Below are 15,284 nucleotides of genomic sequence, written 5' to 3' on the forward strand. Positions count from 1 at the left end.
GGTACATGTGGATAATATAAATTTTGCACAAAATGTGAAAGATATTGCAGATATACTGAAGAAGGTGGAAAATATTCTACCATGTGCTAGTGATGAATCGGAATACAGGTTTGCAGTATTTAGTTACATTTAACTTATATATATAGATTATTATTAAATTTATTTTTTATTTTAGGTCTTTAGATTGTAAAGGTTACGTAATGAAGACAGAATGTGGTAAAAGAGGTAAACGCGTAAAATTTTGTGATCCTTGTAAATTTCATCGATTACGATTACAAAAAAAAAAAAACGATTCCGGAAAACTAAACGCGAAAAACAAGGAATTGCGTGAAAAATTGAAAAGTGAAAACCGTCGAAAACAACGCACATCGTTCAAGGTAATGATAAGTGAAATTTGATTTTTAATGATAATTTAACAGAATTGCGACAATAGATTTTTTTTAAGGTAAAAATCAATTATTGTAAGAAGCGAAAAATTCTCTGAACTTTTTCACTACTTAAAACAATTTTTAAATTTGGATTTTCTGTAAAAATTTCACGTTGATCTCGAAAATACTTCCTTATTATATATAAGTATATGTATATCTAAAGGATTTTACAATTTTGTAAACTTGTAGCTGGTAGCTTACGCAAGTATGTAAATATTTAAATATTTTTATTATAAAAAATAGCTTTAAAAATGTGATATTTTTACAGGGAAAAAATTATAAAAATTTACTTAAGCAGTCTAATTTTTTTTAACACAAAGTACAAAATTTATAAGGTATAAGAAATTTAAAAAATATTTGTTAATAGATCAAGAAACTAGAAGAAAAGGTAGAAAATTTAAAATTAAAATGTTCAAAAATTGAAAATGAAGCCATTGTTAAGTGTTTAATTCAATTACCTGAAAATGAGCAAAATGCTGTGCGAACCATACTGGAAACTTCAAAAGTAAAGAGCAACAAAGGATTAAGATACCAATCGGATTGGGTTTATGAATGTATTCTTTTGAGGATCAAGAGTCCTAAAGGTTATGAACACATTCGAAGAAGACAACTTCTTCCATTACCAAGTGTAACAACTTTAAATAGGTACATGAAATTCATTAAAAGCCAGTATGGTTTTCAGGAAATCATTTTCGAAGGCATTAAATTAAAAACCAAAGATATGTCGCCATTGGATGTTCACGGTGTGTACACTAAAATCAAATCTTTACTTATATTAAAGGGAAAAACTTTTTTGCATTATCGAGGATCTAAAATTATTAAATATTATTAAAATTTAAAAAAAAATGTTTTTGACCATTTGAGAATTCTTGTCTAAAAAAATAAAAATTGTTCAAAATTCATACGATCAATTTTTTTAAATCATGAAAAATGTATTTCATGTTGCTAAGGAGATATAATTTTTTTAAAACATTTTTTGGAAAATTAAATCGTACTTCTTTTTCAAAAATTAAAAAAACCCTGTGAATAATTTCTCACAACTCTTATTTTTTTATTTCTTAAATATTCTATTTTTTACGGTTGAAATTTAGTGGACTCTTCCATTGAATTGAATAAATATAGTTACAAATTTATATGCTTCTAAAATATGAGTAGAATTTTTTTTTTTTGTAGGATGCCTGTTAATCGATGAGATGAAATTAACCAAATATATCCACTTTGATGAAATGAATCTTAAATTTGAAGGATTCACCTATCTCGGCAATTATACCCCAGAAAATCAAACAAATCAAGCCGGTGATCATGCACTCGTTATGCTATTTCAGCCATTTAAAGGAAAATGGGTGCAAAGTTTGGGGTGTTTTTTAAGTAAAGGTTGTGCACCTGGTAAAGTATTGCACAAGTTAATAACTGAGTGCATAATTCTTACAGAGAATGCAGGATTAAAAATTGACGCGATAGTATCTGATGGAGCGTCATGGAACCGATCAATGTGGACTCAATTTGGAGTCAATGAGGAAGAAGTCAGCATAGAACACATCGTCGATTCAAGTCGCCGATTGTGGTTTGTGTCTGACTTCCCTCACTTGGTCAAATGTGTAAGAAATTTCTTAATAAAACATGGACTTCTAGAAGCAATTTGGGTAAAAAATTAATATCAATTTTTATTTATTAATTTAAAAACTTAATTTAGTAAATTTTCATTTTTAAAAATGACTTTAGAATCATTCAACAATTTTTTAAATAAATCCATATTATGGAAAATAAAATAAATCTAATATAGTAAGTTTACATTTAAAAAAAGTAATATCTTGAAATTAATGCTTTCCAAACTTTTAACAAATTGTACTGGGAGTTAGTCGATTCGAACGAAATTAGATGAAAATTGTACTTCAATATATACTCAGAATATATATATATATATATATATATATATATATATATATATATATATATTATATTACTATGATATTTACTGTCATGAATTTTTTAGACTCCAGATGGATTCATCGCGTTAATAATTTGGTTTTCCTTATTGGATTGCGAAAATACAGAAGATTTTTCTATAAAAGCAAACTTCAAATTTACAAAGAAGCACTTGCGACCCAGCTTATATGAGAAAATGAACGTCGCCTTGGCTTTCCAAGTACGTGATTTTATTGGTAAAAAATATTACTTTGATTTAATCAAATGAATAAAATATTTTCTGCTTTTTAAAAATTAACAGTTTTTTGGAGTCGCTGACCTTTTGGAATTAAATAAAAATAAGCACCCGGATTTAGAAGAGTGTGACTCTGCGATTGCCTTTTGCAAAAAATGGAAGGCTCTAATCAATGCTATGAATAGCAGAACACCAATAGATGCCTTAAAAGTTGACAATGAACCTTATAAAGTATGATCCATTTACATAAAATCAATATCAATTAAATGTTTGTTCTTAATAATACAACATTCAATTTCACGCTTGTATATTATACTTTACAGATTATTCAAAATTTTTTAAAATATCTTGAAGAATGGCAATCAGTGGCAACAGAAAAAAACTATAAATGTTTTCACAACAAAACGTTCTATGGGTTAAAAGTTTCTTTGAAAGCCACCCTAGAAATATGTCAATATCTGATAGAAAACTGTGGGTTCAGTTATATAATGACTGCTAGATTAAATCAGGATAGCTTGGAAGTACGCATTTTTTACAAAGGAAATTAAATTTTCTAAGTGTTCTATCCCAAAAAAATCAAAGTTTTTCAAAATTATTTTGTTAGTCTTGTTATTAAAAGTTCTCTCTTATTTCCACTTTCATCTAATTTTAAAGAAAAAGAAATTTACTTTTAAATACATTTTTTTCAAGTAATTCACAAGTTGTAGTTAATTCTTATAAAAAATTTTAAAAAAGAATAAATTTATTATCTTTTGTTCATAAAGTCAATAAAAATTTAATGTTTTCAAAAAAAAACTTGATTTAAAAAAAATTGCATTGTCATTACATAACTGAGATTTTATTTTATAAAATTTTGAACTATTCAGAAAACATTGAATTTTATGGGTGCAATACTTGAAAAATTTTGTCCCACATAAAATTTAAATTATATTTTTTTTATTAATGGTTTAATGCATAATTTTGTTGTATTGTAGCGCTTCTTTGGAATGATGCGAGAGAGTTGTGGTGCGAACGACCACCCGGATTCGCGACTGTTCATACAATTATACAGATTAATTTCAACTTATTCTTTGATCGAGTCTCCGAAAGGATCAAATGTAGCAAGCTCAGAGATATTTGACGCTCTTTTACAAATTCAAGATATTGAGGAGAGAAATGAAAGAAAGAAAAAATGGGAAACTGAACTTGATAAAATTTTGGATAGTGGATCGAATATTGATGCATTAATTGAGGCCACAACTCTTTTACAAGACCACGATTATTGTGAATCAGAGACATCTGTTTATGCCAACGCTTATGTTGCTGGATATGTAGCACGCAAGGCTTCTTTGAGATTCGCAAAATTCATAGTAGATGAAAAAAGTGTCGTTTGCAAAAATTGTTGCGACGCATTAATTTTGTCTCCAAATGACCCGATACCAGAGCGACACAAACTCATCGAATTACGAACTAAAGGAAATCTAAAAAATCCTTCAGTTAAGCTATGCAATCTTATTAACATTTTAGAGGTTGCGGTAATGAAAATTGTAGGAAGTGGCAAGCTTGAAGAGGATACATTATTCCAGGTGACTTCTGCTCTTCAAGATTCATGTTCTGTACAATTGATCGGTTGCACAGATCACGCAGAATCACTCACTCGACGAATAATAACATTTTATTTAACAACCAGGATGTATTTCATATCAAAACAATGGAATAAAAATAATACTGAGAGAGCAAAGACAAGAGCAAAACGAAAAGAAGCTAAATTAGTCGAAGAACGCGATCGAGATGATGACACATATTTAAATGAACCACAAATTGGCGAAATACGAAGAGAAAGGAAAATTACTTTCCCGGAACTGAAAAATAAAAGACAAAAAATACAGCAAGATCAAGTGCAATAATATAATGTAAATAGTCTACAATAAAAAATACATTTTTATTGACACCTTTTGTACTACATTTTATAAATCACTTAATTTCTTATTTATTATAATCTATACAATTTTTAATAAATATAAATATATACAAATTCATTCATCTAAATAGCTAAAACGCATTAAAAAATATATATTAAATGTCAAAAATAGAAAACTATGAAAAAATTCCTTGTATAAATCAAAAATTAATTTCCATTTCATTACATATTTAATACAATAACAATAAAATAATTAAAAATCCTCCAATATTAAAATATTGAGACTATAAAAATTTCTATTTTATACTTAAAAATTTCATGTATAAATTAAAAATAAAATAATATTGCAAATTTTAAAATATATAAAATAAAATCTAAATAAAACAAAAATATAATTCACAAGTTGATTACCATAATTGTATAAAGTTTGTAAATTTTAGGCGCTCGTATCAGAAGTTCTTTTCTTTTAAATTACATTTGTCATTTCTACTGCATTCACATTAACCTCGTTAATAGTTTTTAAAAGATTATTAAATTCTTCGACATTAGTTACTTTTATGTATGGCGAAAAAGGCATCACTTTGTTGTTAAAATAAATTCTTATTTCCATATTATTAAATACTGCCACTCTTTTTAAAACTTTGTAATTCTCTTCAACTCTTTGAAAACCAAAAAAGGTTTCATTTCCTTTTGTATAACACCACCTCTTGTCAGGTAATTTAACAAATTCCAATTGATTTTGTAAATTTTTGAATATTAACTTAGAATCTGCATGTGCTGTAACATTTGTGTACTTTTCTACGTCGTCTTTACTACTTTTCATTTTTCAGTAATTATAAGAATCTGTAAAATTATTTTACATTATTAAACACAAGAATTTTCATGTGGATTTTAAAATATTAACAAATTAAAAAAATTTCTTATTCTTTGAGCAAAAAGTTTATTAAATAGAATGTTTATTAATTATGAAAATAGATAATAATCATCAACACTTACCTCCTTTTTCTTGTTTGATTTTGATATAGTGCAAAAAAACGAATAACAGCACATGAAGCACGTCTCAGCATCACAAAAACAACAAATAACTGCATTTATTTATTTAAATAAAATTTGTCACAGTTATAATAATTCCTTGTTGTGCTTGATAATAATCGAAATTGTAGGTTATGTTTACTGTATCAAACTACATAAGTTTTTAATTAGACGATATACTTACTCGGTGGATTTATAATGACTGTAAATACAAGTTTTAAAAATGATATAAATTTTTAAACACAAGTAACTAAAAACATAAAAAAAACACGATAAATGCATTTTTGGGTATCTCACCACTTGACACGCGCCACTGTTTAAATTTAGAGCTTACAAGAGTTTTCCGCTAGGAACCGCTAGTGAGGTTAATCCTAGTTGAAGCAATTAATTTCCGGAAAATCGGACTCGGTTTTCTCACACTTTGCCCACCTAGTGGAGCCTCCTTAGGGCGCACTCACACCTCTGGCTGCCTGCACAGGCAGCCAGTGAGAGCCAATCAGAGAGTCAGTAGATTTAAATTTGAATTTTCTGTCTCTCTTACTCTTGTACGTTTTCTGCGTGGTGGGAGGCTGCCTGTGCAGGCAGCCAGAGGTGTGAGTGCGCCCTTATACTACTCCGTGTACAAAACATAATGGCATCAACTCATCAAGTGGTTATTGTCCATAATCATTAAACACATTTATAATTAAATTTATACCTTCAACAATCATCATATATACCTTAAAATTTTCCTTATTATTATATTTACATTATTGTAAATAATATTCTGATTTAAAAAGCCTCAATTTATATGTACATTTATATTTTTGCAATGTTTTTTCAAATAAAAATAAATTTGTAACTGTCACTTCAGCCATTTTGTTTTTCCAACGCCATCTAGAATTCAAGTTGGACAAGTAATTTTAAATTTTTGGCGCGATGAAAACTCTTTATCGACTTTAATTAACGATTGTCGGTAATGAAGAAACACTCGATAAATTATCATCAAGTTTATTATCATACGAATATCAAAATGTCGATAATATCACTCGAAATTGAAAATTTGCACTTTTCTTGTAATGTAAACATAAACAAATCAATTTTGCAAAGAAATTAAATACTTTAACATATATTTAAATGTATTATATTTAAATAACACACTACAACATACTTTAGTTATTAACGAGTAAATAAGGATAATAATTTTTGACGTTTCCATTATGAAGAAGAAGAAATTTCGGTTTGTCTCAAAAAAATAGTGACAAAATGGTAAGAAAAAAGGAGAAAGGGACGCAGGAAAGTATTGACACATCACGAATGTGAAGGTCGCGTTCCAAATGATTTGATTCTCAAAAATAATGAATAACAGTAGTGCTAGTGCGAATAACGAAATTCTTTGCGCTCGACGGGGGAAAAAAAAAAAGAAATAAAGAAAGTGAGAAACGAAGGAAAGAAAGGAGGATAATAATACATGAAAATCCACCTCCAGGCAAAATATTGAATGGTCAAGGTGTAACATGCATGAGGGGTAAGGTCTTTTAGAAACTGGCACGTTGGCCGGCCGTGGGCAGGTCGTTATCTAGGTCGTCGTCTAACTGTTCTGCGTACCGTTCCATGTTTGCTTCAATATACCGTCCATTTACCTGATATATCCACCTCCAACATATATCGTGTCTTCTTTTCAGACATTTCGCCGCTTCCTTCCACATGCGGAGAGGGAGAATCCCTCGACCATCGCCCTCTTCGTCCTGATGAAGCTTCTTCAGCCTCATCATTATCATCATCATCAGTTCATGAACGAAGCTTGACTGTATCGCGTGCAAGTCGCGTAAAAAGCTTTTATTTTTATATTAAACGATCTTGGATTAACTGTTGTGCGAAGAATTATAAAAAAAAAACCGTGTGAGAACAATCATTAAATAAAAAAAGGATCAACAATAGGTCCATGGCTCCATTAGAGTAAAAGAGATTCTCAGCTCTCAACAGCTGACCACTATCGAGGGCCTTCATCTTCCAAGGTCAAGTCCAAAATCTCAAAAATTGTCCTGGATAAAATCGAGGATTTTTCATATTTCTGTGCGACGATCGTCCAGGTAAATTGTTTTTTTATTATTCACAAAAATTAAAAATCCCAATTAATTTTTAAAAAAATCGTGTAATTTGTTTAAAAAATACAAAAAAAAAAATAAATAAAATGTTCAGCATAAATTAATTTTTCTTTCAATTAAAAAAAAAATTAATTATAATTACAAAAATTATTAAACTATGGACCGCATATTATTTTATTTATTATGAACGACAAAAAATTAAAAATACCAATTAATTTTTAACCATTGATTTAAAAAAATTGTGTAATTTAGAAAAACAAAATACATTTATTAAAATATTTAGCATAATTTTATTTTTAATTGAAAGTAAAAAGTTTATAAAAAAAATATTTTTCAATTATTAATTCAATAATTCTAAATGAGTAATAGGGAAAAAAAAATTTAACGTTAAAATACATTACTTCTTGGATTTAAGAAATAAAGAATTAAAAAGTAATTGCATTTCTTTGTTAAAAACAAGTTTTTTTTTTTTGTTCAATACACAATCAATAAGAGTGTTTAATCGTCAACAGAGAAAACGAGTTTAGTTTCAAGTTTTCTAACTGTTAAGGGTATGTACAGCAAAGTTGATGATGATCACTCTCTTATAGTGATTTTGCTTCTAAAATAACAAACTTTTTCCCTTTTGTATCATATTTCTTTTAAAATAGAATAATAATTTTTAAAAGAAAAATTTCTGTCGATTTGTAAAATTTAAATCTAATTTTAAAATTATGCAAATTTTTTAACAAATAATATCTTCTAGAATATTTAATTTTATTATTTAATTATTTATTTATTAATTTAATTATTTATTTATTTATCTATATGTACTCTAAAATGTGAAATCTTGGAATTTATCATTTCCTTTCGTCACCTTCACCTTCTCGAAATATGCAAGGTCTTTGAACTTCACATTCTACGCGTATTCTTACGTTTTATTTTCATTTAATTGGAATATTTATCTAAATCCAATTGAATTTACCATTAAATAAATTAATAATTATTATTTAATCACAATAATAATTATTATTATCGTTGAGCAAAGTCGAAAATAAAATCGAAAGTGAAAAATTGTTAAAAATTTGAACAATTCTGAAAATAACAAAAGATTGAGGGAACAAATTCTAATTTAAAATTTCGTTAGAAAACCAAATTATTTTTTTTTTTACTATTAAAAAATTTACATAAAGGCAGATTTACATTCCAGAATCTGAAGCCAAACTCAATTTTCGAAGGTTGGACTAAAGTAGGTCAACCCAAAACTATCGTATAACAAATATTCGATTCAATTACAATCTTTGATTGACACCTTATCGAAAATTTCAAAAAATTACAAATTTTAATTATTTAAAATTTTTAATACTTTCATTTTTTGAAATTTATATAATTAATTTTTTGTCCACTTCTTTAAATGCGTTTAAAAATTATTAAATAATATTTTTTAATATTTAAAATAACATTTTTAAAAATTATTAATTATTAACTAATATTTAGTTAATTATTCACAAATTATTATAAATATAATTATTATTTTTGATAAATATTTGTCGAATTGTCGGTGATTAGAAAAATGGAATAATAAGAAAAATGAAATTAAGATAAAAATATTAAGAAAAATTAAATTTGATATAGAAAAAAATTTAATTAGCCGCAACGAATACTATATATTCACCTGTTGATTATTAAATAGTAACGGATGTTAACCCGTTTATTAATGATATAGATTCTCGACGAGGTCATTAAACGTACGGTACAATGATGCCAATCATGTTTTTGCCACGATGATCAATTCCTATACATTTTTACTATTATTGTTATATTTAAAAACAAAAAAAAAAAGAATCTTTTTCTATACTTTTTCTTTGTATTAAGTTGAAAGTAATTAAAAAAAAAAAATATTTTCTATAAATAAATAAATTGTTAATTTAATAATTATTTACATTTGAATATTATGTAATGAACATAAAACAAAGAGATCAATAAACGCGTTCTAACAATCTCTGGAATCAAGAAATGACAAAACCCTGTAGAATGCGAGTAGCTTTGAAAAGAGAGAGGACCGTAAAGAAACGTGATGTTTAAAAGCAGGAGAATCTTCTACACTATTCTGGATCTTATTTAAAAGGCTTCGTAAACAGAAAGCAGTTAATTTGTCCCACGTTCCTTTTTATATAATTACATAATTATTTTTATTTGAAAAAAATAAGAATTTCTTAAAAATAGATAATAAATAGCATTTTATTTATATTTTAATTTAAAAAATTTTTTACAGTAAAAAAAAAACTCGGTTTATTAAATCTAGAATTCAAATCTGGTTCATTGAGTATTTATTTTAGAGTAATTGGAAAAAAAAATTTATTTATGAATAATATTTCGAAGAACGTAGACTTTCTTTAGAAAAGTTATATATGAAATTTCAAAAAATAAATAAAATCCATCTATTGCCATTGACGTCAATAGAAGAGAAATCTCCATTTGACCTAAAGGTGATTTAAAAAAGACAATTCTCCGTATTCTGAAAAATATGATTCAAACAAATTGTTGATGACCAGAATTTTGTTGGAATGTGTGTCACGAACGACAGTTTACGAACTTCCTTTCATTCATCCTGATTCTCCAATAACTTTTTTTTATAATCCAGGACAAGTCAATTTCATTTTTCAAATTATCTTTTTTCCATATATATTGAAATGAAAAAAAAATTCTTTACACTTTTTTGATAGTTTTTGTAATTTATTCGTGAAAAATAATTTCGATTTTTTTTCCATTGAGAAAAAAAAAGTTTTTTTTTTTTATATTTTTTAAAGTGTCATAATTAAAAAAAAATTTTGTATGCATCTCATGACTTGCGAACCTCGATATGCATTCTTAAGTTTCTTGTATTCTTATTCGACGCGAAAGCGGTTACACTGGTGACCCACTGTTGTATGAATGACGTAATGCTTTTCGATAACGGTATCTTCTAATATACTTTTTGGCACTTTCTTAATTTTTTTTTTTTTCAAAATTAAATTAATTTCAGAAAAAAAAATTTTTTTTTTTCAAATTAATTAAATTATTTATTATTTTAAGGACGAATCATGGCACCGTTATTTTGGCTATTGATGATTGTGACCACCGTTTATGGATCAGAGAAATTTATTGTCGGAGGTCAAGCAGATAATGAAGATGAAAAGACAACAAATGAAAAATTATTCTCGAGACGAGCCGATTTTGATGACCTAGACCTCGACCTGGACCTAACTGCCGAAGAAAGTGCAAATGTACCTGATGATCAACCTGAAGCTCGATACAGAAATCCTTTCCCCTATGCATTTAATGGAGGTAAACCTTTCTCCTTATTGAAAGATCCGATAACAGGACAGATTGACTTTGAAAAAGCACCGCCATTAAAGGCCGTCAATTTCACAGATCAATATGAAGATATTGATGACACTAACGATGAGGAAACGGGAAAACACGTCGAGGCTTATTTAAATCAAAAGACAATTAAAGGAAAAAATGGCATTGCAATTGGACCAAATGAAATTAATCCCTTTTCGCCGAGTTTTCACGATTTTTTAAATTTACCCGTTCAATATTCATCGGATAAATATGGAAAGGATAAATATCCATTGATATCAAGTTCATATGCAAATACAAAAGTTCAAAGTGGCTCCAATCTTTATAGTACTTATAATCATAGACCTTATCATGAATCTACGACTAGAGCTACAAATATTGTTACACGAAGGGCTTATACAACAACGGAACTAAAAACTGAACCAACAACAACAACAACGACGACGACAACGACTACGAGTACAACAACGACAACAACTACAGAAGCTCCAACAACAACAACAACAACAACTGAAAAAATTACTTCCCCTGAGCCTCCAGTCACCACATGGAAACCAAAAACCTCGAGTCGATACGAAGAGTACGATGATATTTTACCTATTGAGAAACTTCAAACCCCGAAATATGACAATGAAGTCTCAACAAAACCAATCGTTGACTACATTTACGAGGATTACGAAGAAGAGAATCAATATTCCTCACCAAAGGAAGAAATTACATCTCCAATTTCTTTAAAATCGGAAACAAATATTTCCACTACTTCAATTCCGGAAATAATTATCGAAACAACAAAATCTCAACAACTTGTAACATCAATGCCAATCAATTCAATGGACACAGAAAAAAATTCTCAATTCTCAGAATCAGAAATTCCCGTTATTTCCGGACATGTTCATTTTCCAAATATTCATTCCAATAGACCAATGTTACCGGAAAGTACCAGCAATATTGTCATTCCCCCCGATCAGGACACAGTTTCCTTTGTCCTTGGCAATAGACAAAATGTCGACGGCAGTTATTACAGTCACAGTTCCGGTGAAAATACCTACAGTGGAATTATTGGCGAAGGCTCCTTCCGTCCTCTAATTTCATCATCCGATCAAACTTCATCAGCTAACAAAAGACCAATTTCTATTTTCAATTTTCCCCAATTATCCGAATCGAACGATCCAATTCCAAATGCACCGATAACAAGTTCCCTAATACCAAATTCTCCTGTCTCATTTCCAAATTCTAATCATTCACAAAATGAAATTGATTCTCGACCTCATTTGGAAAATTCGGATAATTCACCAAATTTATCCGAGGATTATAAAAATGGTTACATTGTATTTCCGGGACCGAGTCGAAATCAAGATATAAAACGACCTGTCGAGGAACATGTGGTAATAATAAATGAAGCCGATGGTACAATTCAGGAATTCACAACAACAAGTACAATATCGCCTCTTGATTCAGTGACAAAAAATAATGGACCACCATTACCATCGGAGGATTTAACACCGCCTATGGAGAGACCAAGACCAAGACCACCATTTTATTTTCACTATCAACAGCTACCAACAGCAAGACCAGAATTTTCAAGACCTTCACGACTACCAATGAGACAGAAACCTGAATCAATGCATTTTAAAAGAAGACCCGTCACGCCCGATACAAAATTACCGAATATTTTACCGCAATTTCGACCAAATGCAAAGGCATCGCATGGACATAGAGGTGCAGAAACAATTGGAACACTTCCGGCGCAAATTTATCACAATCGACCAAGACCACCGCCACCTTCTTCTTCTTCTTCTTCCTCTTCTTATTCACGAAGACCGTCGCCATCGTTTTTGCAGAGATTGAGTCCACCTCCACCTTCACATCGAGGAAATAATCATCCAAAAGTAGAGAATTCCGAACAAATTGGAATTAAGAGAATTCATCATTCGCAGGGAAATTTGCCAGTTAGAGACAAACACTTTCCTGTTAATTTAGGTAAGTTTCAATTTTTTTAAGGGCTGATAAAAATTAATTTTTTAAAAAAATCTAATTTTTTCAATTTAAATTTTAAATTATGTATATTTAAAAAAAAAATCCTATTTTTTCAATTTGAATACAATTTTTCTTTTTTATTTAAATCTAATTATTTTACGTCACAGTTTTCAAAAGTTAATTTCTAATTTGTTTTTTATTAAATATTTGAACGATAAATTTACTAATCAAAGAAATATTTCTATTTTTATTAAAGAAAATAATTTTCAACATTTTATTTCTAAATTATTAATTTTTTAATAAATACCTACAATAAATTTAATAATAATTACCTCTGGAAAGAAAATAATTGATTGAAACATTTAAATGATTAAAATATTAATAATTATATTTTCTGAAAGAAGAAATATCATTTTTCAAGGGAAAAAAAAAACTGAAAACCAACAAAATTGATAAATCCAATGGAATAAATTTTTTTTCTTTGAGAAAATACAATTAATAATATTATTTTTATCTGTTAATTATTTTTTTCTAAAGATCTTGCATTTCTGTGAATAAACGTTCTTAAAAAATGAAAAAAAACTCTTTTTTCCAGTTCAAAAACAAAATACCCGTCAGGATGATGACACAGGCGATAGATATCCATCGGAACCACCTCAAATTCCACCAAGACCATTACTTTTTCCAAGACACAGAAACGATGACATTCCACGTGTGGCAACATTACAAATGATTCAACAACGTGGCAATGTTGACGACAGTGTTGTTAATTCAAATCTTCCACCGCCATTGAGAACAAATATGAACAATACCGATTATGCAAATCGAAGAAAAGACGACACCGACGAACCACCAGTTTATGTTGTCTATCCCGTCAATAGTGCTGTTAATATTCGTCAAGATGATTCACGTGAAAAAGACGAGAGTGTTGTATTTGGTACACACGGTTCACAACGACCATTACCACCCGAGACACTTCTTCAGGACAATCATCAAACATCCGAACAAATCGTTGCTCAACCCACAAAACATCAAATTTTAACTTCCGATTTTCCCTATCCTCTCGAAAGACCAGATCCTGTTTCACTATCAGGACCAGTACAAGAAACTCCTCTTCTTGTGCCAAGCGAAGATGACGACGAAACTAGAGACACAAATATCAATATTATTCCTTATTTACAAGATTACGTACCATTTGCAGCTAAAAAACCAAATACAATATCAACAACACTTCAACGTCTTCCAATAAATTCACAATCAACGCCAATTGCTTATGTTTTCACACCAACAGCCCAACCAATAATTCATCATCGTTCCGATATTATTGATGATGAAATTATGAAATTTGATCGTAATTCAGAGAAACCAATTCTCCTACCATCGCAACAACCATCGAGTTCATCGAGTTCAGCACCATCGCCACAAAGTTTTATGGCGCCATTCATTGCCAGTGCAAATGCAGAAGCGCCGGCAAAAAATGATTGGAACGTTGTTGTTGTTGAATCAAATGATTCAATTAACAATGATACATTATTGACAGCTGAAAATACACAAACTGAACGTAGTGAATTTGATCCCGATAATTTTAAACCACAACTTTTTGGTGGATTTAAGCCAATTTATGAATTTCCCACTGAAGATGAAGTTACACGTGATCGGGAAATAAAAGACATGCCTCGAAGTTTGTCAACATAGTTCAAAAATAGTGAAATCAAAAAAAACAATTTTGTATGATGAGAGAAAGAAAGAGAGAGAGAGAGAGTTTATTTCTATTACGCTTTTTCATTGAAATTCAATGGATTTTCAGAGTGGCCACACTTTTTTTTGTTTTTAGTTAAAAAGACGCATTTTTAAGAAAGTTATGAGAATTTAAAAATAAAAAATCATTTTTAAATTCTCCAATAATTTGAAAAAATCGTGAAGATTTTTTTTTTGAACGGTAATTTTGAAATCAAAATATATTAATTTTCAATAGTTGTTTTTGAATCAATTTATATAATTTACAATTGTATATTAGTTTTGCTTACACTTAAATTGCAAATTAAAAACCGGGAGTAATCGCTCATTTTTACAGCGAGATAAACCGGGAGAGAAAAAGTCTAAAAATAGTGGTCACCCTGATTTTATAATGTTAGTATTTTCTTTTTGTATTATTTATTTAAATTTCTTTTTCCTAACAGAATTTCCGCCATTTCTGTACAGTGAATTATTATTTATTCTCATTTATATTAGAGCGGATCGAAAAAAAACAGACTGAGAGAATTTAAATTAGATTTTAAGAAAACTAAGTTTAATCTAGAAAATAAATTTTCGAGTAAATTGTAAAGACAACAGTAAAAGTTGATTAGAAACAAAAATCATTACTTTTATTCTTT

The 15,284-nt window shown here is 28.7% G+C and overlaps 1 protein-coding gene and 1 long non-coding RNA gene across 2 annotated transcripts; one reads left to right on the forward strand and one right to left on the reverse strand.

Annotated features, from left to right (window-relative positions):
• Positions 1-4,491: 4,491 nt before the first annotated feature.
• Positions 4,492-5,873, reverse strand: LOC127280677 (uncharacterized). The gene is made up of 3 exons (XR_007842860.1): positions 5,706-5,873; positions 5,486-5,629; positions 4,492-5,332 (listed from the first exon to the last, which is right to left on the reverse strand). It is a non-coding gene; the product is annotated as an uncharacterized LOC127280677 (long non-coding RNA).
• A 1,426-nt stretch (positions 5,874-7,299) lies between these two features.
• LOC127280672 (mucin-17-like) lies at positions 7,300-15,272 on the forward strand. The gene is made up of 3 exons (XM_051303842.1): positions 7,300-7,593; positions 10,663-12,912; positions 13,505-15,272. Exons 2-3 carry the CDS (start codon positions 10,671-10,673, stop codon positions 14,602-14,604), a joined length of 3,342 nt encoding a protein of 1,113 aa, XP_051159799.1. The 5' UTR covers positions 7,300-7,593; positions 10,663-10,670; the 3' UTR covers positions 14,605-15,272.
• The last annotated feature ends 12 nt before the right edge of the window (positions 15,273-15,284 follow it).

Source organism: Leptopilina boulardi, unplaced genomic scaffold (genome assembly GCF_019393585.1).
Source record: "Leptopilina boulardi isolate dan_hultmark-lab unplaced genomic scaffold, ZJU_Lbou_2.1 LbouV2_249, whole genome shotgun sequence".
Taxonomy (NCBI): domain Eukaryota; kingdom Metazoa; phylum Arthropoda; class Insecta; order Hymenoptera; family Figitidae; genus Leptopilina; species Leptopilina boulardi.

Coding starts and splice junctions, on each gene's coding strand:
- LOC127280672 (XM_051303842.1), top strand. CDS start 10,671: ATGGCACCGTTATTTTGGCTATTGATGATTGTGACCACCGTTTATGGA. Junction 12,913..13,504: donor ACACTTTCCTGTTAATTTAG/GTAAGTTTCAAT, acceptor TCTTTTTTCCAG/TTCAAAAACAAAATACCCGT.